Source organism: Apus apus, chromosome 13 (genome assembly GCF_020740795.1).
Source record: "Apus apus isolate bApuApu2 chromosome 13, bApuApu2.pri.cur, whole genome shotgun sequence".
NCBI classification, from domain to species: domain Eukaryota; kingdom Metazoa; phylum Chordata; class Aves; order Apodiformes; family Apodidae; genus Apus; species Apus apus.
In genome coordinates, this window is record NC_067294.1 from 6,106,879 (window position 1) to 6,131,878 (window position 25,000).

The 25,000-nt window shown below is 52.4% G+C and overlaps 1 protein-coding gene across 1 annotated transcript; it reads right to left on the reverse strand.

Moving 5' to 3' along the window:
* Positions 1-965: 965 nt before the first annotated feature.
* Positions 966-10,578, reverse strand: SPARC (secreted protein acidic and cysteine rich). The gene is made up of 10 exons (XM_051631027.1): positions 10,425-10,578; positions 4,813-4,882; positions 4,561-4,599; positions 4,306-4,390; positions 3,759-3,880; positions 3,401-3,521; positions 3,102-3,235; positions 2,783-2,931; positions 1,954-2,102; positions 966-1,744 (listed from the first exon to the last, which is right to left on the reverse strand). Exons 2-10 carry the CDS (start codon positions 4,867-4,869, stop codon positions 1,716-1,718), a joined length of 885 nt encoding a protein of 294 aa, XP_051486987.1. The 5' UTR covers positions 4,870-4,882; positions 10,425-10,578; the 3' UTR covers positions 966-1,715.
* Positions 10,579-25,000: the final 14,422 nt, after the last annotated feature.

Consider the following 25,000-nt stretch of genomic DNA (forward strand, 5'->3'; position numbering starts at 1 on the left):
CCTATGCAGGAGCTAACCCTGCAGCTCATCCAGTGAGGGGCTGTTCACACCTTCACCAGAGCCCTTGTTCATGGATATTTTTAGCTCGTACAAAGAGCAGTGTTTACTTTCTTCTGTTGTGCCTTTTTGCCTTTCCCAGGGATTTTATTGCTCATGAAAGCAAGAGCTTTAGATCTGTGCAAATGTCTGTGCTGCCTGCTGCAGTGACCCTGTTGGCTCCATCAGCCCATTACCCATCCAATGTCCCCCAACCAGCCCATTTACGGGCTGTGACTGGCAGAAGCACCTTGGCCACCTTACCTTGGCCCAGACCTTTCCCTGGGGCTGGGGTGCCTGTGTGACACCCACACGCATGGAGTTGCTGATGTGTGTGCATCAGGATGGGACAAAACAGAGGAACATTGCAAGCTTATTTATTGTCAGTGTTTCAAAACAGTATTTTTTTATTACAGACACTCATCAGGTTGCTCACAATGTGGCAGGAATTTAATAATATAAGGCACAGGGAACATTCAGAGGTAAAAAAAAAAGGTTCTCAGCCTGTGAGACTTAACCATCCTTTCAATTCTGTCAGAACTCTCTCTATAAAGCAAAATCCAAATACCTTCTCCCTTCCATCCCACCCATCCCATAAACCTTAAAATCCCCATCAGGAAAAAAATATTACAGCCTTTTCCTCAAGCGTGTGGCAAGCACACCTCTTTTGAGCAGAACTGTCCCTTGCAAGCCTGACACGTCTTCCCTGGGAGGGCAGGGCTGGAATTTAAGCATGACTAAGGCAGAGGTGGGAAGTGCTCAAGGGCACCGTGATTCGAGGAGAGCCAGGAGCTTTATCTCACCTACAGCAAAATCACAACAGCAAGGTCAGCCACAAAAACCTGGGGGAACAGGCGTCTGCCCCCAGTCTCCCTTGGCAGCACAGAAAACACAACAGCAATATGGTTGTTAAGTAACGGTAAAGCATGTAGCACTTTCAAACCTTTATTTTTCAAGGGGATTTTACAGGATGGGATGCGTTTCGTTTTATTTGTTTTCAATTTCGTGTGCTTTCCTATTTGTTTGCTTGATTAGCCCTTCGTTTTTACACCCAATGATTGTCAAATTCAAGCCCTGGGAATGAAAAAAATGAAACAACCCAACAACAAAAAACAACACAAAAAGGGAAACACACCCTATGTCTTCCTCACCCTCTCTCCATCCCCCCTAACATGAGCTGGGTGACCACTGTGTCACCCCTAGCTGCTCTGGTTGAAAATCCCAGTCCTCCTACATCCTCTGGCTCTGCCTTCCATCGCTGACGGTTGGTGACCAGGGTGGTGAATCAGCTGAGAGCTCTTTGTGTCTGTGCTGACGTGTCCAAGAACGTGCTGTTTGTTAGTAGGAAGTTAAGAGGAGTTGATCCGAGAGTGGATACCAAGATGGAGCAGATATTTGGGACAGGAACAGGGTCAGTACACAGTAAAGCCACGTTGGAGAGAGAAAGGGTTGGTAAGATCATGTGGAAACAGCTGAGTGAGTAATCTAGTGGTAATAGATTAGGCTATGATCAAGGACTTTTACTTCTCTTAGCACCGTTACTACATACGTTTAGATCTATATTAGCACCTTGTTCCCAGGGGAAAAAAAACAAACCAAAACAAAAGCAGTTCAAAAACCGAAGGAAGTGGGAAGGTTAAAACAAGACAAAGTTGGCAGCAGAGAAAGAAGCTGAGGGATTAGATCACGAGATCCTTGTCTATGTCCTCTGTGAAAGGAAAGGAGAGAGATGAGGTTAGGAGGTGGATGCTACCAGGACCCAGGGTTCTACTGCTCCTGGGATCCCCCATCCCTTCTCTCCCCTACCTTTCCCTCCCCAGGGTGGGCTGTAATGCATCGCTTCATCCTGAGTGGGGGCTTTGGGGGTAGCTTTTTGGTGTCTCCTCCACCCCTATTCCTTCCCTGCTCGGTACTTACGCTCCTTAATGCCGAAGCAGCTGGCCCACTCCTCCAGGGCGATGTACTTGTCGTTGTCCAGGTCACAGGCCTCAAAGAAGCGGGTGGTGCAGTGCTCCATGGGGATGAGGGGGGCACGGAGTGGGGCCAGCTCAGTGTGGGACAGGTACCTGCCGAGGTGACCGGGTGGTCAATGTGCCGCACGTCACCACCAGCCGTGCTCCCACAGGAGGGGACGCACTCTGCTGGGTGCAGGAGCCAGCACAGGGCAAGATGCTGGCCCCAGATCTCTGTCTGGTTTGACCGCTTTCCCAGTGCCCCCCAGTATCCACTGTGCATCTTGAAGGTCAAGGACTGGTATCTGCTGTGCTGGTCACAAAATAGCTGGCAGCTCAGGGGGTCCTCACCAGCTGCCCCCCTCCATGTGTCCCTGATCCATCTCATGTCCATCTCCAGCTCAACAGCTCAGCCAGCAGCTGGTGTTTCAGCTGCTGAAATTATCCTGGGGCCTTTGGATGAAGATATTTTAGGGAACTATCATCCAGCAGTAAATCTGAGAAGACAGAAAGCCCATGCAAGGGACATGGGAGCAGCTGGGGCCGGGACAGGTCCCTCTGTCTGCAGAAGAGCTGGTTGCAGAAAGTAAAACTGCCTTTACCCCATGGTAGATGGTTTTCCCCCATCTCTGCAGATGTGTGCAGGGTTTGTCTCTCTACCGGCCTTAGCCTGTGCCTCTGTCACTAGCCACCCACTCATGTCCAGCCTTGACACTTTCTGCCATCAAATCACCCTGGTCCTTGGGCAGGAAGGGGTCCTGGCAGGGCCCTCGTGCTGCTCTGCCCACACTCACCCATCAATGGGGTGCTGGTCCAGCTGCCCGAACTGCCAGTGCACAGGGAAGATGTACATGTTGTAGTTCTTCTCAAAGTCACGGGCCAGCAGCTCCACGGTGTGGTCACCAGCCTCCAGGCGCTTCTCGTTCTCATGGATCTTCTTCACCTGTCATAGGAGAGGCAGGGAGGTCTTGTCAGTAGGGCAATGGGATGCAAAGGGGGAACCTTGGGAGGGGCTTTACATGGGGTGGCCGGAAGTCATTCTGGATGGGCTCCCCATGTGTGTTGGGCTCCATTGGTGGGGTGAGCTCCCAGGCTCCCTCCCCAACCCCTCACCTTGAGCTTCTGCTTCTCTGTCAGCAGGTTGTTGTCCTCATCACGCTCGTACAGAGTGATCAGCACGTTCTTGAGCCAGTCCCGCATGCGCAGGGGGAACTCGGTCAGCTCTGTGTCCAGGCAGGCAGGGATGACTGGAGACCATACACAGTGGTCAGCACAGCACTTGGACATGCAGCCCCAGCACCCCCCCACCTCAGCCCTGCATCTGCCTGGACCTTTGCTCTCTCTCAGCTTATGGGCAAAGGGGCTGTGCTCTGGTTAGGGGTCCACTTGTCTAAGGGAATGGGTCCACTTACATTTGCAAGGCCCAATGTAGTCCAGGTGCAGCTTGTGTCCCTTCTTGGTTCCCTCCAGGGTGCACTTGGTGGCAAAGAAATGGCAGGAGGAGTCATAGGTCTTGTTGTCAGTGCCGCAGACCTGCACAGGATGGGGAGATGCTGCTTGAGGGACAGCGAAGTCCAGCCATGCTGGGACGTCAGCAGGGAGAGCCTCCAAGTGAGAAGTTTAGCTTTGTTTCTTGGGGTGAACAACAGCAGCAGCAGCTGAAGCCATATGGGGACCTGCCATCCAGGCTCTATCTCCCCCACCATTTCTGACACTGTCCTATGTGAGGTCCCTCCCCATTCCAGTCCATCAAGCAGCTTCTGCCCTCACCTTCTCAAAGACGGCAGCGGTGGCTGGGCAACTGGAGGGGTCCTGGCACACACACATGGGTGAGTTGTTGTCATCCACCTCACAAACCTTGCCGTGCTTGCAGTGGTGGTTCTGGCAGGGGTCTGGGAGAGGACATGGAGCAAAGTCAGAGGCTGCCCTATCCTCGCCTCCCACAAGCTGCCTGGGGCGTCTCAGCACAGAGGGAAGACAGAGACTTGACCAGGGACAGCCCCGAGCATCTCTTGCTGCACTGGGATGATGTGAGGGTCTGCAGAAGCTCACGTTAGCCCTTGGGCTAATCCTGGGCTCTGTTCTGTAGCCACAAAATGCAGTGGCTTTTCTGTTGCAAAAAAGAGGTTATGGAGAATCCAGTTCAGTAAAGAGGTCGTGGACCTCTTTTGCTTTCAAGTGTGTGTCTAGGTTGGCATCACCCTTGTGCTACAGTCCTTCCCAGATAAGCCCTCACTGTTTGGGGAAGCTACAGCTCTCCCACCCAGGGAAAGGACAGTGTCATTGCCTGATGGAGAGCAGGCAAAAACCAACTTACTCTCTGCCACAATCTCCTCTACATCTTCTGTGGGTTCCTCGAACTCTCCCACCTCCACCTGGACGGGGTTAGTCCCCACGGGCTCCTGCAAAAGAGGTCAGTGTGGATGGCAGGGGTGCAAAAAGAGCTGGGCCCCATTCCCAGGGGGCAGAGCAGCCCCCTCATTGCCCCTGCTCCCCCCTGCTTCTGAGATGCTCTTTCCAGGGCAGTGGGTTTCTCAAGGGATAGGTGACAAGGAGGAGCAGTGTCACCTACCTCTTCAATGACCTCTGTCTCATCAGGCAGAGCCTCCTGCTGCAGGGAAAAAGGTCCATGAGCCAGGGTCCAGGGGGAGGACAGTCCCAAGAGGGATGACCCACCAGGGTAGGAGACAGGGCCACCCACAAGTTTCCTCTCCCCCCACTGCCCCCATAGCTCAGGGGTTTATTTGATATAAAACCAAATCCCCATCAGATACACTGGACAGACAACCCTGACAGCAGAGAGGCTCTGTCGTCTCTTACTTACCGGAGCTGCCAGGGCTTTGCCTGCCAGGCAGAGAAGGAAAAAAATCCAGGCCCTCATCTTTCAGCAAACCCTGAGTAAAAGGAGAGGAAAAGAAGGGATGAGGAAGGAGGCCATGGAGTGCTGCTGGGCTCTCAGGGCTGCCAGACCTGCACTTAGAAAAGGGCGTTCTCTTTGTTTCCTACCCCATCTGTTTGATATTACAGCCCCACATGATGGGTTTTCTAGCTGAAACCTTAAGCCAAACCATGTTTCCAAGACAAATTCTTTTGATTTTGCAAAATGGGGTAGCAGAGATTAAGATTTCTGTTGCCTTTAGAAAAATTGCAGTCGAAATGGCAGTTCTTCTGTCCTTCACAGGAGTTTTCTAGGACAACAGCCCCCTGTTTTTCATGTTAAAAGCCCCTGATATGAGCCCCAGGTACAGGCGATGAAACTCGCTACCATTTTATTTGTCAGAGGGAAAATTAAAGTGGAGGAAGGGAAGAGAGAAAAGAGAGACAGCAAGATGAAGAACTTCAGAATTAAATCCTGAAGAAAACTCCTTCCCATGTGGACACAGACATCTTTAGGGGTATTAGGGACCAGTCCTCCATCCCTGGCACTGTCAAATGTGGGGTGTCTTCTATAGTTTTTCCCTTTCCTGCTCAGACCTGAGGGTCTCCAAACTGGGTCTGAGGGATCCAGGATGTTTTCGGGTTGTGCTCTGCAGGGAGATGAGCTCCAGGAGGATGAACCCTTTGCACCCTTGTGATGTGACTGTTGCAGGGATTCTGTAGGACGAGTGAGCCAGGCAGCCTGGCTGCAACGTGAGCCAGAAGGACAGCACAGCTGGTGAAATCGCCCTGTCCTTGTCCCCCCCTAAGTTCCTGTTTGGCAGGATTGAGCTCCTCTGTGTGAGGGCAGAGAGGAGCTCAGCTGGCAGCTTAATATGCCAGTGGCATCCCACTGCTGACAGCAAGGGCTGCCCTCTCCCTTCCGCCTGCCGGCAGACTGAAACACCCCCCGTTTGTCTCCTGCCAACGAGGGGACTTGTCCCCCTGCCAAGGCTTCCGCTGCCTCCCTTCCGCTCCACCTGCCCGGCCGGGGCAGCGCAGCCCACCTGCTCCCTGGGGCTGGGAGGATGGATGGCTTTGCTGGGGCAGAAACTGTTGGACAAGGTGTCTTCCTCTTTCCCAGCGAGCGTGGATGGATATCTGATTTGGCTGTGCATCCTTTCCCTTCCTCCCCATGCACAACAGCACTCTGGGTATAAAGCCATGCCAGTCTGTGCTGCCAGGGCACCGGCCGGGCTGGGCTCCCTCATTTAGCAAGGTTTGGCCACACAGAGGCAGAAATCCTCCTCCCAGACTCAGAGCCTTGCCCGGCCCTGGCTGTGTGCCTGTGCAAAATCGGTGTCAGGGCATGTAGGACAGCTTCCTAGGAACACTGGAGGGCTGGGAGCATGGGGGGAGGGGGTGGTGGCAGCTGTGGTGGGATGGAGGACGTGTGGGCAGAGGGGCTGCAGGGGCGGGGATGAATGAGCCCGGTTGCTCTGGTGAGGCTGCAGCTGAGCAGCTCCCTCCTGTCCCACTCAGTACATGCTGTCCCTTCCCAAGGGTTCTCCTGGTGTTTGCCAGGAGAAATCACTGGTTCTTTGCTTCTGGAAGGGTGGTTTGAGGGGAAGAGGTGGAAAAGTACTGGCAAATCTGGCCATCTCTTCCCTCACTGCCATCCCCTGGCTTGCAAAGGGGCTTGTTTGCTTTGGAAGATGCGCTGAGGTTCAGTGATGCTTGATGGGCAGAAGCACAGCAGTGCCCAGCCTGGAGGAAAGGGCATTGCATGTACACAGGGAAGATGGAATTAAGAAAAACCCAACCCAGACCAAGGTCCTCTCAGAGCATTTCCCCAAGCTCCAAAAAAAGCCCTGAATTTCAAAGTCTGGGCATGCAGAAAGCTGGGGTCAGGGAGTTACATGCTTGCTAGGAGCCAGCAGGCAGCCAGAGCTGCCAGTGTTGTGTTTGGAGGAAGAAGGAGCATGAAAGAGTCTGAGCAAACAAGCTCCACAGAGCTCACGCCAGAGATGGGAAAACAAGTTTATTTGAAAAACAACATCCTCCTGGAGGCAGAGCCTGTGCACAGAGGACACTGCAGCCAGTCACTTGTGCAAGTCTGTGGCCTGCCATGGTCCTGCTCTCCAAGAGGATGCTCTTTGGAGCTGACAGCTGAGCCATACCATGAGCATCTACCCCATAGCTGGAGGGGTTTGGGGGATTCCTTCAAGGGCCCCTGCACTAGGACAGCTTGGCACTGCTCTGCAAGAGCCCCACGGAAGGCAGAGGAGCAGAGTGATGGGGCACAGCAGGAAGTGATTCTGGGTAGAAGAAAACAGGGCTGGGAAAGAGATTTTAAGAAGCAGGGACTTAGATCCTTCTATATCCTGTAGGAATCAACAGAAGCCAGCACTTTGCAAGACACACTGGAAACCAGCACATCCTGGGCACGGAGAGGCCTGCTGGTTATAAAACAAGGGAAGCCTCCATGGTCACCATCCCCTCAGCAGGCCTGCCCTCCTGACTGCTGAGGATGGAGGGGAGAGCCTGGCACCCATGGGCTGCAGGATCCCTGGCCTGCACTGCCTTAATAATGCTTGGCCCCACTTGTACCCTAAGTGGGGATTTCAGCTCACAGTGGCTGTGTAGACAATCTCCTGGATCCCCTTCTGAAAGGGCACAAGGGCCAGGTGGTTGCAGCCTCCAGAGGAGGCTCCATGGGTCACCACGGGTGGAGCATGGCCCAGGTAGTGCTGGCCCCGGCCAGGGTTGCATAAGCCCTTAGGGATGCCACGTTAGCTGGGGAGGAGCCACTTTGACAGCTCCTCCCCGGGGCCACTGGGGTAACATCAGTTGCCTCCACTGTCACCCAGGCCAGGCGCCTTGCTGCCACCTCCCGACATCAGCAGCCTAGAGCAGGAGTGGGTCATCGCTGGGCAAAACCCCTCCCAGATCTGAGCTCCTCAGCCTGGCCATGCAGGTGGCAGGCACCCAAGCAGAGGGTCTGCAGCACCCACCCACCCCTCCCTCTGCTCAGTGTTCTTCTAAGGCTGTGCAGGCTCTGACATGCCCCAGCACCTCAGGCTGACTTGTAAAGGCAGGACTAGTCCAGAAAAAAGCTTCTGCCTACAAACCCCACTGTGGGGCACAGTTTTCAAGATGCAGATGGGTGACAAAGTGTGGCCACCACAGAGACACAACGCCTGGCCTTTGACTCTCTGGCCCTGACATCCCTGTGCAAGCAAGACCCTCTGAGCTTTACTCAACCAGCCACTCCCAGGATAAAATTGAGTTTGAAGTCAGAGTGGTTTCCCTGAGTCCCCATAAAGCTGTTGCTGAACAGGTCCCTGCGTGTAGGGGCTGTGCTGCTGAGCCTGCTGGCCTGCCTGGACCTGCTGCAGCTGCTCTGGGTCTCAGGGGAGTGGGGCAGGAACAGGGGGCTGGGCAGAAGCCAGCCTTGATCCTGTCACCTGCACAGTCCCTTCACATGCAGTGTGCAGGCTCAGCAAGCCAAGTTAGGTTTAGATGGAAGTGACATTGTGACATTCCCTTTAGCTCATGCACAAACTTACACACTCTCCACAAAACACAGGGAAAAAAACCCCAAAACCCTATCTACCACATCTGTCCATTCAGAGTCACTGAAGACATATCTACATCATCATGCTGTAGTAACCCCTTCGCCCTTGCAGGGGGTTGAGCAACTCTGATTGCACCTTTAAGTGCTCCAAATCTTACAGGGCTTATTGATATAAGGCCAAGACCCCTTGTGCCCCTACAGTTGTGTGCTGGCTTGAAGCTGTCAGAAGGTGTCTAGGTTGCAAATTGCATCCACAATGGGAAACAGTTACATTAGCACCAACAAAAGTGCGTGGATGAGACCTGGGCTGCAAGCAGGGGCTCACAGATGAGCCCTTGGCAGACCTCAGTGGGACAAGTGGCACCGTGTTTTGCTGTCCTGCCTGAGCTTTCTCTTTTGCTCGGACTGGATATGGGGCAGTGCCAAAAGCGGTCCAGATACTTCTGTGCCAGGTGCAATTGGTCCCTCTGGCTCCCCAGGGATACAGCAAGCTGATCTCACACAGCGCCACAAAGGAGAGAGAGAGAAAGAAACTGTGCACTAAATACTCTGCAAAAATGCAAACCATCTTCAAAGCATTCCCTTGTCTCGCCCTGCCACGGCTGCTCCAGCGATAACAGCCCCGACATCCCTCCGACCAGAGGACCCAGAAAGGGTTTCCATGGGAGCCGACATTCCTCTGGGGCTGAGTCATGGAAGAGCAGAGGGTTGTGGAAGGAGGGGCTTGAAAAAAAGTTTGAAAAGTTTATTTCTCCTCTTCCCCCTCCCGACACCGCCCGTATCCCTTCTCCTGCCTATGTGGCAGACAATAGCTTGGCTTGAACTGCTGCGCAGAACGCGACAGCCTTTTATTTCCACTTTAAACTCGCCTGATTCACCCTAACAAACGGCTGCGATTTATTTCTGTCCTTTGGGAGGGCTGCTGAGTTTTGGGGCTGTTTCAAGTTGGTGGTTACCGAGTGCTGGAAGCACAGGAGACCTTCTCGGTGCCCCGATCTCACTCCAACTTGAAACTGCTGCCTTTCGTTTTGGGTGGGAATTCAGAGCCCATCCTGTTAAGTTTCCTTTTCTTGGCCGAATGCAACAAAGTGGAGCTTTCTTAGAGGAGAGACACAAAGAGCAGTTAGACTGCCAGGCACGTCACCGGGACGGGGAGGACCGCGGCTGCCTTTAATGGAAACAAATCCTCGGCTCCTCTGCCGGGACCTAAAATTGTGCCTGACTAAGCCCGAGTTCTTAAAACTTTAAAAAAAACCCTAAAGGAGCTTTGTTCCCCTTCTCCTGCAACCTCCATCTCTCCTAACAGTTGATCAGCTGGAGTTCAGCAAACCAGGGCAGCAGGACTTGAAAAGGTTTCAAAGTCTGGTTGGAACAAAAAGCCGAGTGTCTTTTTTTTTTTTTTTTTTTAGGAGAAATAAGAGTGGCTCAGAAAAAAAAAGGGGAAAAAAAAAAGGCTGAGATGAAGCCGACAGATCTTTTGTCCTTCCTCCAAATATTCTGGTGAGTAAAACATCACCTGCCAACGCACTTCAGGCTGGGTGTAATCGGGACTGGTTTGTAACTAGATCTGCTTTGCTCTGTGGGTTGGGTTGATGTCCTCAAGTGTTGGTCTCCTGCATCTCGCTAAGGAAATACCCCACAACTGAAAACCCAGAGGGGAAAAAGGGAGGAGAGAGAAAAATGAGGGCAGGTTAAAGGTTTACAGTCGGATGTCAGCAAAGTGTTAAAGCTGGTAGTGAAATACAGAGCCAGACTCAGTTTAGGAGCGGAGATGCTGCGAAGAGGAGAAAGGGAAGAAGTCAGGAGAGGTCTCTCGATGCATCACCCGGGGTGGGGAGGTGGATGCTGTGGGACCCCGAGTGATGCATTGCTGAGCACCAGACGCACCCCACGGGCCGGGAGAGCGGCTCCTGGGCCGGGGAGCCCCGCGGGTGGGGCTCTTGGGACCCCCATGCCCGGAGAAAGAGCACGGCAAAGGCAAACGCGAAGGTCTCGGGCCATACCTCGCAGTCCTGGCCGCAGGGCTGAGGAAACTTCAGGCGCTTGGACGGGCTGGAGAAATCTGCAGGTTTTAGAAGGAGGCAGGAGGAAGCCAAAGGGTGGGCTGGGTTTCCTGCTGCCTCTCCTCCTCCTCGCTATCTTCCAAATCGGTCTCTTCCTCTCCCTCGCTCCCCAGTGGGCAGTCCCACCCCCCTGAAAGACGGGTTGAGGCACAGCCTGGGTCCAAACGACAGACCAGAGAAATCAAGCGGGGCTGGAGATCAAGGGGGTCTCTCGCAGGGACAGATCAGCCCCCAGTGCAACTTTCCCGGCAGAGTTACTGTCACAGCAGCTGCTTGCACTGCTGCAACGAGTTTGTTGGCTCTCTGGCTCTCTTGGACTAACAGCAGAGGGGAGCAGGGAGGAATACCATGTCTCTGCTGGGTTTGTGCACCTCCTCGCACCTTGGCCTGCTGCAATTAAAATGCTAAATGCTGTTATTTCAACTCAGTCCCTGAGCTGGTGTTTCCCATCCTCGGGGAATGCAGAGGAAGGCAGGAGAGTCTTCACTCCTCCACCCTCTCTCCTAACACCGCTGCCATCTGGGACTGCCTTGTGGGGAGGGAGAGGAAAGAATGGTCCAGAGGATGTGGAGAGTTATGATGTGTCTGAAATACGCTCCAAATAGGCAGAGAAATGCTGGGCTGGTAGATGTGACTCTCAGCAGATTGGTCTCTCTGCTGTGGTTATTGTCCAGCAGATCTGCACTGATTGAACAAATCCCACAGTAGAAATTGCCTGTTGGTTGAATTGGATTGTCTCCTCAGACAACACTAAGTATTTTGACCTTACAGATCATAACTCAGCTGAAGCAGCTGCCCACCAGAGGCAGCCAGACACAAAACTGTTTGGAATTTACTTTTTCCATCTGTTTCCATCTGTTCCTGGGTGAAATCTCAGCTCCTCTCTCCTTTGCATCTCCCCATGACTGAGGGGATTCAAGGTTCATCTGCTCCCCTGGCAGAACCAGACCACACACCTTTGTGCACCCACACTGCCATGGCACTGCATTGTGAAGTAAAAACAGCAGCCAAAAAGAGAGGCTGTCATGAAACATTTCTTTACTGAAAGGGTTCTCAGGCACTGGAAGAGGCTACCTAGGGAAGTGGTGGGGTTGCCATCCCTGGAGATATTTAAAAGCCATGTAGATGTGGTGCTGAGGGACATGGTTTAGTGGTGGACTTGGCAATGCTGGGTTAACAGATGCACTGCATGATCTTAAAGGTCTTTTCCAACCAAAACGATTCTATGATTCTATGGTACAATGAATTTTCTGGCTCATAGTTGGGCAACCCTGAATAGTGTATCCTTGACTTACAGGGCTGTCCTGGGCACTGCAGAGAGTCCAGCTCTGCAGCTTGTGATCCAGCTGGGGCACCAACCCTTACCCTGGCCAAGGTTGCTCTCCAGGGACTGTTGGAGCAATGGTGGCTCATGTCACCAGCAGGACTGAGGACAAGTCATCTTGGCACCAGCAGTCTGATTGCAGATGCTGGGTGAAGGACACGCAAGACCAGAACAAAATGCAACACCGTGTTTTGTCTTGGCTGCCTGGGGTTTGGGTTCACTCCTCATGATTACACCTTATCTTTGAGAGGGGTTGGGACACTGATCTGGGTGCTTAACTCTTCCCACTGATGTTGCTGAGGACTTAGATGTCAACACAGGGACTGGTCATTCCCAACCAGCCGGGCTGTGCTGGCTCCTTGCTCTGTAGGATGCCTGTTAGTTTGTGATTTGTGATTCTTTATCAGCTCACTCCTCATCCTGCCTTGCAGCCCTTCTGCTGCATGTGAAAGAAGCAGCTGTAAGATTAAATATCCATATGGCCAACAAGAAACAGAACAGAAAAACAGAAAGGGAAAGAGGAGGGGAAAGATAAGGATTGGAGCTGTGAGAAACCATCATCACTTCCCAGTGAGACAGTCGATCTCTGTGACCAGGCAGCTGGGGAAGCTGGTAGCAAAGAACAAGCAAAGAAAATCATCTTCCTCTATTTATTTAATACAGACTACTCAAAAGCCACCCTTGGCTGCTGATACATGGTTGTTGATAGCACTTTCAGAGGCACCTATAAATACCCCCTGTGACCCTCTGGGGCCATGTGGAGGCCAGCTTTGTGATGATGTCTAAGACCCCGTGGGTCCTCCTAATGCAGCCAACCATCTGTGCTATCTGGAGCCTCTCCTTGTCTCACCACAAGTGTCCGTAGCTCCCACGTGCAGCTCAGTGCCACTTGTAGGCCCAGTTTGGCTCCGGAGGTCACACATCCCCTAAGCCAAAGTTTCATTTGCTTGATTCACACCCCTAGGAGCTGAAGGCCCTCGTTGAATGCTCTCTGGGCTGGATTAGTCACGGCTCGTGTTGCAATTGTGCAGCTGCTGGTCCTTCTCCTAAGGAAAAAAAAAAAAAAGACATCTGGAAAAAATTTTAGGGAGGGGAAAAAAAAAAAAGAAAGAAAAGAAACCACATCTTTTCTAACTGACAACGTGGCAATTGCTCAGTGCTCTTCACTGTGGCCTGAAACTAAGCCTTCTTCTAAGGGTTTGGACAAATGATGGTGCCAGGAAGATAATTATAACTGGGATATCTTCATATACGTGGCGGCTTAAACCCTGGCTTGGGGAGAAAACAAAAATCAGGCCACCACAGTGATGCAGTCACATCTAGAAATGGCCCCTGAGCTCATGGTGGTGAGCCCCAGGTGGGTGGGAGTCAGGGGTCCTCATGGTCCTCTGTGCACATGGTGGGGACAGCTGGGTCCTGCACCTTCTGGGGGGCAATGCTGCTGGGCCCCAGGGTGTGTTGTCAGGCAAGGGGTGGAAGGGAAGCACGTGAAGAGGGAAACAAGGGCCTGGAGGAACTGCCTGACTCTTTAATTTCAGCAGCTGTGAAAGCTCCAGAAATGACTGAGAGCTTGCAAAGGAAGTCTTGAAGAGTCCTCTCCACACTTATGAGGTTTAGGGGGGCTATCAAAGAGGAGATTTTGCTGTCAGGCTGCCAGAAGGAAAACTATCCCACCTGGGGCACTGGCTGGGCAGGAGGTGGCTCAAGGGGCCTCACCAGCCCAGGAGCCCTCAGAAGGTTTCTGGCCTCACTGGTCCAGCTCAGGCGCTCCCACCACGGGCCAGCAGGATGGTTTGGGCACAGCTTCTGCACCCCAGGGGTCCTGGCACTCACTCCCAGATGAAGTGACCACACAAACTTTGGTGGAAAGAGAAGACAGGACAGAACCCCTCCAGGCTTGAGCTCAGTTTGCAGCAAAGCCAAGAGATTTTCAGGACTGAGGCTTGAACTCCAGCTAACCCCAGTTTAAAATCCAAATTTCTTCATCCCATTTTAAGCCAGCTTGGGAAGATCTGGTGCAGTTGAAAAAATCCAGGTGCTCTCCAAGAGGGGAACAATTCTGCTACAAGACAACTATCCTGTTGCAAGAGAAGGAGAGAAACATGAGTGAGCAGCTTGGTGGAAGAGGTACAAGTGAGGATTAATAATCCTGCTGTCTCCTGCTTACAGATCTGTCAGTTTAAGGAGTCTTTCCATCTGCTTCGGGAAGGATTCTCTAAGGAGTTTTTTCTGGAGAGGATATTTCTGCATTAATTGCTGGTGGATGCTGCTGCAAAACAATGAACCCAAAGTGCATGGGAATAAACAGGATGCCCTGGAACCACTGCGGGAATGTAATTCACTAAGTCTTCCTTGCTGGGTGTGTGGCTGAAGGCTGAGCTCCTCACAGGCACGGGGCAGTGTGGGGAAGGGCAATGGCTGTGGGCTGGGAACCCAGCACCCAGCTCAGGAAGAGGCCAGTGAGACCAGTGAACACAGAGCAGAGAGGAATCTGCTTATCCCAGGAATGTCCCAGCTCTCCTGCTGTCTGTGAGTCAGCACTGTTTTTTTCCGTGTCAGAAGCAGATCAGAGGCAGCCAGGCTGTGCTCTCTAGCCTCACACCAAGCAGATGCATGGTCACTTGAAGCACCATCTGCACTGGGGAGGATGAACTCAAACTGCCCTGATAACTTGCCCTAGGGCAGCTGTCTTTGTTCTACATGGGGCAGGGACTTCTCCAAGGTGGGATGGGACTCTCCTCGAGGGCTCAGCAGGCGAACAGTGTTCTGGCCCCACCAGAAGCAGACAGAAAAGGAACAGGGGATGTCATTGCAGATTTTCAGCTGTCAACCAGAGGCCTGTGAGGCAGAGGTTGGAAATCCAGCTGTGCATGGCTTTGCAGTGAGTCATGACCCAGGAGCAGGCTGCAGAGCCAGGAGGCAGGACACGTCTATGGAATGGCTTGCTCTTTCCATGGTGTGCATGGGCTCTCACAGCTGTCCCTGGGACCACTGGTGGAAGGTACCTCCCATGCCCCATGGGAGGGATCTCTCCTCTACCTCTTTCAAACTAATCCTGCAATGATCATCTCACTTGCTTGGCAACATGTGGGGCTGCAGGCTTGGGGAAAGTCTCTCTCTTGTCCCTGAAACCATACTGAGCCCAAAGAAGCAAGGAAAAAAACTAAAATCCATCACCTCCTTCAGCCATGGTGCAAGCAGGGAGCTCTATGTGCTGCAGCTACTGCGACACTGCCCTGGATGCCTCTCATGGGCATGTATATGGCAGTTGTGCCTGTCCCCAGCTCCACCCAGAGCCAGTGGGAGCTATGACCCCTCTCGCCATAGCCCCTACCATGTCCCTGGGGCAGAGTCTCTGCAGCACTGCCTGGAGCCATCACACCAGACACCAGCAGATGGGACAGGTCTTTGGCTGCTTTGAAGCTCCCATATGTGGTCTGGGCACATCCAGCCTGGCTGAGCTTGGTCTCAGTCTATTACCTCTGATATCCAAAGGACTTTCTTGTCTTTTCTAAAAGGGCTTCTCCCCTGCTGCAGGAGACTCTTCTTTTTTAATAAATGGGGATGTTGTGTGCCTGAACTACAGCCTGGTGTTTCATCCCAACTTCTCCTCTGCCTAGGACCTTGTGTTGGAGATGTGCCTATGGCTTGCAGAAGATGCAATAAAGCTTCCAAGGGAGAAGGGCAGCAAACTCTGGGCAGTCCCATCTTGCTCCTGGTGTTTACCTAAGATGCACTTTGGAGTCCTCTTGGGCCTGGCAGCTGAGGCTTGGCAGCTTTTGAAGTCTATGAATAGAGCTGCTTAAGGAAATAAACAGGAATCCACCTTCGAGCCCCTGGGACACGCAGGCAGAGGGAAGCTCCTGAGCTGCAGTGGTAGCTCTTTTGCATGGATAAACACAGCCTGAAAATCTGAAAGGCAGCCTTGATGGGAGTACCCAGGTGAAGCTGTGCCAACTCCAGGACATCTAAACACCATTTGAAAAGCAGCGATAATAACCAGGATCCAGCAAAAGATGCCAAGGGCAAATTCCAGGGTTCACAAGGCTCTCTGGGACCAGTTGCCCCTGCTTTTTTGGGTCATGAACGTGAGGTCCTCTTAGAAAAGCTTGTTCTCACATGAGTTGGCTACATGCAACCACAATCACTTATAACCAGAGTCCTTTAAATTTCATTTAATCAGCTGCACAACCTTACATCTGGGCAGTGAAAACAGTGGTTTTCCTGGGCCATGTCTGTGTTGGAAGCCCCTTGGTGATTCTGGGAGCCCATTTAGGGAGTTCCCCACTAGGAACACAGTGTGGTGGGCAAACTGGTGTGTCCAGCAGGGCTGGGCAGGCAAGGGGCAAAGCTGCCATGGATGGGGATCACGGTTGAGGCAATGCAGGCAGCAGGGCTTGGTGTTGTCCTCACCATCCTTTGCTGACTGCAGGAGCATGGTAGCTGAGAACGTGGGCTTTAAATGGTGGCTGCCTTTGCTCCAGGCTTGGGCACTGCTGGAAGTGTAGAGGAGCAGGGAAAGATGTTCTTGAGGAGGGCAAGGCATGCTGGTGACAGGGAGGCTGTTAAATTAAAGCCTGGAAAGTTTAGCAGTTCCCCGCGGAGGCTGAAGAACAGGACTTTATTGTCCTCCTATTAGCCCTCATCGCTGGCAAAACACTATCAAAATATTCCCCCCTCCTGGAAGGCCCTGCCCCAAAGTAATTCAGTTTGTGTATGGCTCGGTGCTCCCAGCACTGTCTCCAACCCCTGCCAGCTGTACAGCCCCAGCCATCCTGCTGCAGCTTCATGCCATGCAGAGAGGTCCCAAGCGGCCACGTCCCCTCTAGCACCACTCATGGATGAGCTGTTGCAGCATCCCTGGATGGGAGTTGGACTGTGCTGTGGAGCTGCTGCTGCACCCCAGCACAGCAGGCAGGGCACAGCACAGGGGTGCTGAGGTGCCTGGCGTGCTCAGGCCACCCTTGGCTGAGCCTGCACAGATCCACCCTGAAAATCCACATTTTTTTTCAATCTATTGCTCTGACACTTTCAGCTTGAGCTGAACTTGCTTCAGAACAAGCCACAGCTTGAGATGTAGCAGATGAACGAGCCAGGCTGCCAGAGGCAGGAGGCTCCACAGAACGTCCCTTAAAGGAGACAAAATGGGATTGATTTTGGCAACATGCATTTGGGAGGATCCCATACAGGGGAAAAAGCCAGTTGCAGGTAGGCTCAGAAGCAGGCAAAGAAGATATAGGGGAGACAGTAGGAAATGCTTTTTGACAGCAGGAATTTGGACCAGGATGTCTGGAGAGACTGAGCCATCCTGGCTGTGAAGCAGATGTGGGAAGGGCTGTTGAGACAGGGTCAGTGGGGCTGGTAGGGGCAGTGCTAGCAGCCACTCAAGGATTTTAGCATCTGATAACTCTGTGATTCACAAACACAGCTGCTCCAGGCTAACACCAGCACTGACATCCCTGCCATATATTTTTGCTGGCCCCCTCCAAATCTTCTCCAAATCTTCTCCAAGTGCATTTCTGAGCCCCTAAAAACTCCCCTTTAACCAAACAGACTGGATTTTACCTTGGGGAGTTCAGGTCCCTTAAAATCTTCCTACCTTGAGCAAATCAGATCTTTATGGCCATGTGTAAATATTCCACTCCTTGCAAGGGCCAGTCAGTGGAGGAATAATTTGTTTCATCTGTCTGGAGTTTGATGGGATTTCACTGGGTAGAAGAAATCCAAGAGGGCACAACCCCCTTGGCTGGATGAAAATACAGCTGCTGAATGAGGACACAGGCAGAAAATACTTCATCCATCATTGCTTCAGTGTAGTGAGTTTTGGGGATCTCAATTTAGCCCTGAGCCTTGTTTACTTCCCTTCAGAACCCACCGTCCAGTTTGGCCAGGGGTTGGCAGGAGCTGGCGCTGCGGGCAGGAAGAGCTGGGCTGTGGGAAGGCTCAGGGCTGATGCTGCTCCGTGTCTGTGGGCTTGGGGCAAGGTGGGATGTGGTCAGCCCCAAAATAGTGAGGTCATGCAGGGCCCTGGGCGAGTGCTGTGACTTTCCATCCTGCTCCTGGCCCAGAGCTGGGTCCCTCCCTTGGGTCCTTCTACTAAAATTAGCAGTGTTCTGCCATCCTGTATGCCCTGTGTCTGTTATCAGCAGCTGTTTAAGGTGATGGAGGGACCAGAACCATAGCTTAAAAAAATCCCACAACTTTGAAGATTCTCTTTTATGGGAAAAACTGATGGATTTTTTTTTTTCTCTGAAATGGGAGCTCTGGGGAGAGGCCTCTGGATTCTTTCCTCTGTGATGCTGAGACTGCTAAAGAACATTATTTGTACCTGATATCTGCAAAGAGTAACCATAAAATTACAGAGTGAAGACATGAGCACTAGGGTTGTCACCCCACCAGCCCCTTAATTTCACATTTGCCCAGAGGTACCTGCTGAATCCTCTCTCCTGCCTAACCTGGCTGCCCACACCACCATGGGGATCTGGCTCACCCAGGACTGATTAACAGAATTAATGGAGCGGATGTTTAATGGCATGAATCTTCAAAAAATTCTGTTCTTCACTTGGTGGAGGGGAAGGTGGGATGTGGGCAAATAGGGAAACACCAGATTTCTGGATGAGTGGGATGGTGCAGGGAATTGTTTGGGCCTCTCTGGAGATACCCATCTGCAGACTAAGAGGGAGACCACACTGTGCTTTTGGATTATTGCTGGTCACCTGGCTACATCTGGGCAGCTCACACCATACCTGCCATGGGAATGTTCAGCTGTTTCCTTCTCCAAGGTGGTCCCAGGCTGACATGCCAGGGAGCGGGTTCCGATCACTCACCCTCAGCCTCAGAGCAAGGTCTGCTCTGCAAACCTGGATGGGCCCATTCAGGGTGGGACTGGGATGCCTTCCCTCCCTACTCCCCTCCCCATGCTGCCTGGCTGGGGGGCAGAGAGACAATGCCAGGCGTGGGGAGCAATGTCTGGCTTTCATTTTTATGCACACACACACAAACAAGTTTGCTTCTCTGGCAGGAACTGGCAGCTCCCCTGTTGGGTTTGGAAATCTGGGAATAACAGCTGGAGGTTTTCTGTGTTATCCTGCTCTAGGGATCAATTTTAAACCCCAACCCCAATGCTGAGTTGCTTTGGGTTGGGTCTATTGTTTTCCATGGCAAAGAGCAGTGCTGGTTCGTGCCCAGCTCCCTTTGTCTCAAAAGCTCTTCCAGCATCTACCCCAAGTGAAGCTCCTGTTGTTTGTTGGAGCTCCAGGCAGCTAGTGGAGAAGTTTTGCTGGCTTCTTGCTAACACAGCTTCTCTGCTGAGCTGGCTGGCATGCAGCTGAGCACCATGCTGAGACCTTGTTGAGAGGAGCTGTGGACAGACTGGATCTGCCAAGGAGAAGGGGAACAAAAGGATAGCAGGAGAGGTTTGGAGACACTCATTTGAGATGGTTGGTGGGGTAGTGAGGCCCCACCTTTCTCTTTTTCCTCTGGACACACCAGGAATTGTAGGTTCAGATGTCCCCAGCAGGTTCATGGTGGAGGTGGCCCTGGGTGGTCAGTGTTAGTGGCAAAGGATGGTGATCCTTACCTGGGGATACACATCCCGGTCTTCAGCACATGGACCCCTGTTGAAGAACCAACCAGCATGGACTCTAAAGAGTCAGAGCTGTTCTCTTGGCTTTCTATGCTCTTGCTTTGATCATACTTTGACATATTTTGACCTGAGGGTAGAGCAAGCTTGGAGGGCTGCTCCTGAAACTGAAAAGCTAAAAATCCCCCAGCAGCTGTAAAGCCAGTGGGGAGGACTCTGGATGTGCCACATCTCTGCTCTTTTGGCTTCTCCCCTGGCAAAGGACAGACTGAATTAAGCAAGCAAATGGAGAGGAAACTGTGGAGAAATAAGAGCAGCACTGTGAGTTGAGGACGCTTTGGACTCAGTCCTGTCCTGGTTGCCCTGGAAATTGGATCGTTCCCACCAAGGAGCCTGCTTTGCTGGCTGCTCTGGGGAGGGCACAGGCATTTAGCACTGGTCAGAGGCAGGGAGGGGAAAAACTAAAGATAAATATAGGTACAAATACTGGCATTGGAGTTTTCTCTGTCGAAGGGAGACCCCAGGCTCTTTGCCCCAAGCCTTTGCGGAGATGATATGGAGAACAAACCCCCACCAGCTCAGCGGAGGCACAAAGGGAAGGCAAAGGCTGAAGGACTGCAGGCTTATTTTGTAGGTCAGCAGCACAGCACAAGCTTGCAGTGTGGCTTCTCTGCCAAGCCTGGGAGACCCAGCACCAGGGACACCAGGGCTGCTGCCTACAATGTCATCCAAAGCAGGAAGCACCCGTGGCACCCCCACTGGGCCCTTTCTGCCCTCCAGACAGCCCCACTGAGCCCTGCCTGCCCTCCAGACAGCCCCACATCCCATGCAGACTTCTGATGCAATCAGTGGGATCACCCTGACAATAGCTGTGTGGGGTTGTTTTTTTTTCTGAAAGCTGTGCACAACAGATTAAGCCAGCGGCCCCTGTTGTGATTGCTGGGCTTTGTGCACCATGCTGACACTGACTTCTGTGGGCCAAGCTCTGCCCATGGCCAAGCAGGAGCTTCAGAGAAGGGAGTCTGGTTCACCTGAAATGAGGCAGGAGGGTACTTGGACACAGTGGATTCCTGCTGCATTCAGGCATCTCCTTTCATTCACAAGGGAATGAGCTGCATTTGTTTAAACATTTTCTCATCAGACGAGTCCTGTCCTGGGAATATCATACCAACTGGGAACTGTGGAGAGCTCTGCAACACTGCAGCATCTCCCCTCTGACTGTGCCCTGCCTCAGTGACAGCACAGCAACCCACTGGCCTGGGTTGGTGAAGTGCCAACCCAAACCCAGCTATGCAGCACCCAGCAGTCTATCTGGATCAGGCATGATGAGCAGAAGCACAACAGCAGGAAGGGCCAAGCTGAAAGCTCCTGCCTAGGCAGAGCACTTGCCCTTGTCCCTTCCAGGTGGCCTGGGATGGGTCCCTGCAGCAGAATGGTCACAGAGCAGATCTGCTCTCCTCAGAGCAGCCAGGGACCTTGCATCATGTATCCCACAGCTCTCACTCATGAGAACTGACTCCCTACCTGCTCCCCATCGCTGCCCCAAAATGCCATCACCTGCAGCAGCTGTGGGGCTGTGAACCTCAGTTCTCTAGGGCACAATAAATTAAACCTTAGTCCAAAAGGGGCTTGGGCTGTCTTTTGCTAACAGAGGCAGCACAAAAGCTGCCTTTCTCACTCTCATTTCACTTTGTTTTCACTCCCTCCCCATCTGCTTTTAGCCAAATGGTTGAATAGCTTCAGTACATACTGTGGGAGGCTACAGCCAAAGGCTGGAGCACCAGGAAAAGATGCAGAACAGCAATGCCCTGTGGCTGCTGCCTTGTGGAGGGGCCAGGAACTGTTTGCTACCCTCTCTCTGTAATCCAGCCTTGATCACCTGGCTAGACCCTTGGAGAAAGCAGCTCTGAAAGAAAATATTTGCACTCTGACTAATGGACATGTGCACATTTTCTGCTCTTGGAGCCCTTAATTAAGCCTGATTTTGTTTGTGTGGGGTTTTTTTTTCCTATTTACACTGCCCTGTGTGTTCTGCTGTTTTGGAAGCTGCAATGTGGAAAGCTGCCCATGATGGTCACAGAGGGAAACTGTGTGTATCAGCAGGGGAGTGGGAATCAGCAAAGCCCTTTGGGTTGCTCTGCATGCCAGGGCAGCAATCACCAAGGCAGCTCAGCACATCACCCAGGGCAGAGTGGCCTCAGCCTGGCTGTGTCTTCATGACTGGGAAGATTAGGTCTTTGTAGACCTTGCTGAAAAGACCTAAGACCAACACATTTAGTTCAGAGAGACAGCCAAGCTTTTCCCAGCCAGTTTGGGACCTTGAGTCACTCCAAAGGACCATGTTCTGTGCCTGTTTCATCATGCTTGGCAGAGATGTACAAGCACTTTGGGTGATGCTTGTGACTGTGGACAGCAGGTCCAGTGCAACTTGTACCTCCAGGTCCAGCTGCACAGCTCTAGCTCAAGCAGCTAGAGTCAGGCCAACACTGCAGATGGGAGCCATGACCCCAAGAGCATGGGAGCATGGTCCTGCCTGCAAGTCAAACACCATCCAGGGTGCTCATCCAGCTCTGCTACTGCCATGCCAGGGCTGGGGGCAGGCAGGTGAGCGAAGGTGAAAGCCTAAGGCAGGTTGATTCTTAAAGCAAATGTTTAAAATCAGAATAAGACTAGAAAACCTCCATCTTTTGCTAATGAATCCCCTGGGTAACAGCCTTAACACTCAGACATGACATGCCTGTGGAATTCCTGAGGTTGTTGTAAACCGAACCCTTCTTTCCCACCCTGAAATTTCACAGCAATTTACCTCTCCGAGCCATCAGGGATCACTGTTTGCAGGCACTGAGGGGGATCTCCTGTGCCTTGTCTGCTTTCTGCAGCCTGTGGTGCTATTTTGGAAATTCTCTCATTTACTGGGTGGTTCAGCTGAGTACAACTACTCCTCTGGCTAAAATCATCCCCTGCCTGTCATCTGGTAATTAGAAAGTGCTGAAAAGCCAGTGGTGCTTAAGGCTACTCTGGGATAGCCAGGGCAGCTTTTTCTTTTGTGGAAAAAGCACTGGGCTTTGGAGGCTGCAGACTTTTCCACTGAAACCAGATTTCAGTTTAAAAAGACGGGGAAGATAACACTGGGTGAAAAATGACACTCAGAAGCACAGCAGTGCTAAAAGGACAATGCTGCAAACATGGGGTAGGAGAGAAAACCAAAAGATTTCTGTTGGAAACACCATGGAGGTGAAAAGCAAAGATAAGGGGCAGTGGAAACAAAAGAACTTAGAGCCTGTCTTCCTGAGTTTGCCCAGTTCTTACTGGTGCTGCATCTAGAGGCAGCTTGTGGAGTCTCACAGTTCAGTTGGAGCTGGGCTGGGAACCTCTCAAAGAAACCAGAAGTGGAACTTCTGCTGCCAGAGGACATCTTTGTGCCTGGCAATGCACCAAATTGTACCTCACCAGCTGATCGTCCTGCAGCTGGCAGGGCCAACATGTCTCTCTTCCAGCAGGTTGCTGGGATGTCCTGCAGCGTCAGCGTGTCTGTGGTACAGGAAAGCTCCATGTCCAAGTGCCACCCTTTCCTGTTTGTGTTGCATACTGAGCATTTCCGTGTCTGAAAAGGGCCTCACAGCCTTGGTGTCTGGCATACTGTTTTCTCTGGAAATCATTGTGACCTCATTACCTGTGCAGGCTTGTTTGGGGTCTCCCTCTCCACCATGTCCAACCTGGGGGCCAATTTCAGGCCAACGTGATGAATGAAGATTTTGAAGATCTTGAAGCTGCGCAGTAGTGGAGCAAAAAGACCCTGCTTAGGTAGTATCTTGTGCTTTTAGGCTGTATGAAGCAGTTGTTTTTTATCCCTAAGCTTTTCCATGGGCCACCCTACAGGTCTGTTGCTCTGTTCAGACTTGACCATCCTTCCTTGACTTCCCTACCTAGCAGTGACCAGCCCAGACCCAGCCCACACACTGCAGCAAGGTGTCATTACTCAGCTCTGGCTGCGTGTTGGTGGCAGAGGTGGCCTTTTCAAAGACACCCTGTGGTCTTGCAGAGCCACTGCTTCAGGAGTGCTGGTGCAGAGCCTCCTTGTGCTCTCTGTCCTGGAGGCAGGACCAGCAGGTCATCTTCCTCAAACACCTTATCTTATCCAGAGGAAAGGAAAGCAGGCAGTAAGAGAGTGTTCTGCACATTGCTTGGTCTGGTTGAAACATCTTGTTCCCTGATAAGCCTGCAAGGTTGATGGGGGAGCAGACACGATACTGTCCTGCTGGGTTTTGGGGGAGAAAACAACCAACAACTTGTGTGCCTTCCTCCAGACCTTCTCTAATAGGAGTCATCTCAGTGTTTTGGTATTGTCATTAAATGTCCCTGGTGTGCTGGGGTTAGGCACCATCACAGCACTTCCCTTCTCTTGGCTGGAGAAGCCCAGGCAGCTCCTTTCCCTTCTCCACAGGGCAGGGGGAAAGGAAGAGGAATGAGATGGGAGGGTCTGAGCACTGGGGCCATTGAGGGAAGGCTGAAGCAGGGCTCACAGCAGCCCTTGGTGCTTTCCAAACTGCTCATTCCCATCAGCATCTTCAGGGTTTGGCATCAGAGGTGGCTTGTGCAGACTTGTCACCCTTCTGCCCCTTCTGCTCCAGCAACACTGAGTGAGGAGCAGAACAAGACATGCCAGGAGCCATCAGGTACAAAACCCCACAAACCCTGCACAGAATCTCCATCGGAAAGCAAACGGCAGGGACTCCTCAGGGAAGTGGCTGTGCCAGCTCCTGCCAGGCTGCACACACAGGGATGTTTGGGGGCTGTAAATGACACAGGGTAGTCATTAAAAACTAATGACAGGTAGAACACAGCAGCTGAGCATAATGACTGCCTGCTGTGAGGGACAGTTAGAGGCATTTATCTCCTGAGGCAGGAAGTGAGATGGGAAGAGCCCCCAGCCATGCTGCTCCAGTGGAAGGAGACAAGCTCTGGGCAGGGTTTGTGAAGGGATGCTTCTCTCCCCTCCAGGTAGCATGTATTCCCACCACACTCTGCAGTGTGCTCAAAGTGACCACAGCTCATCAGTGCAGCTGATTTCCACCCAAAGCTACATCCTTTTTGCAGCATCCAGCCCCTCCACCCATGCTGCATGGCAGAGGAAACTGCAGCCCTGCAGATGGGTGCTGAACCCCCAGGTATCTGCATGAACCTCCTGGCTGGTTGTGGGTAGAAACCTCCTCTTGTCTGGCTCAAGATAAGCAGACTTTAACCAAAACAGATGGTTTAGCAAAGCAGGGAGAGGGGAGCAGAGCAGCCAGGGGAGTGTGGGTAGTGTGAGCTGCAGCCCAGACATCAAGGACAAGCAGCCTGGCTTACAGCAAGGCAGACTGGGAGTTATCCTCTGTGGGTACAACACTGCCAGTCCTGCCTGCCAGTTTGGCAGAGAGCAAGTGCCACAAGGACTGCTAGTTCCCAGGACAGCTGTGTCACCGCGTGCCATCCACCTCCATGCCAAAATGACAGCATGTGTCCTCCCCCAGCCCACTGCCACCAGAGCTGTGCCACTGGGCAACCAGCTGCTGGTGGATGCACTGGCCTTGCTAGGGAGGAAGATGAATGCAATAAATAATGCCTAAC

Bases quoted from the DNA above. Each gene is read 5' to 3' on its own strand.
- SPARC (XM_051631027.1), bottom strand. From the start codon at position 4,869: ATGAGGGCCTGGATTTTTTTCCTTCTCTGCCTGGCAGGCAAAGCCCTG. The intron at 3,522-3,758 runs GTGAGGGCAGAA...CATCCTGTGCAG, and splicing joins CCGCTGCCGTCTTTGAGAAG to GTCTGCGGCACTGACAACAA. The intron at 2,932-3,101 runs GTGAGGGGTTGG...CTCCTATGACAG, and splicing joins CAGAGAAGCAGAAGCTCAAG to GTGAAGAAGATCCATGAGAA.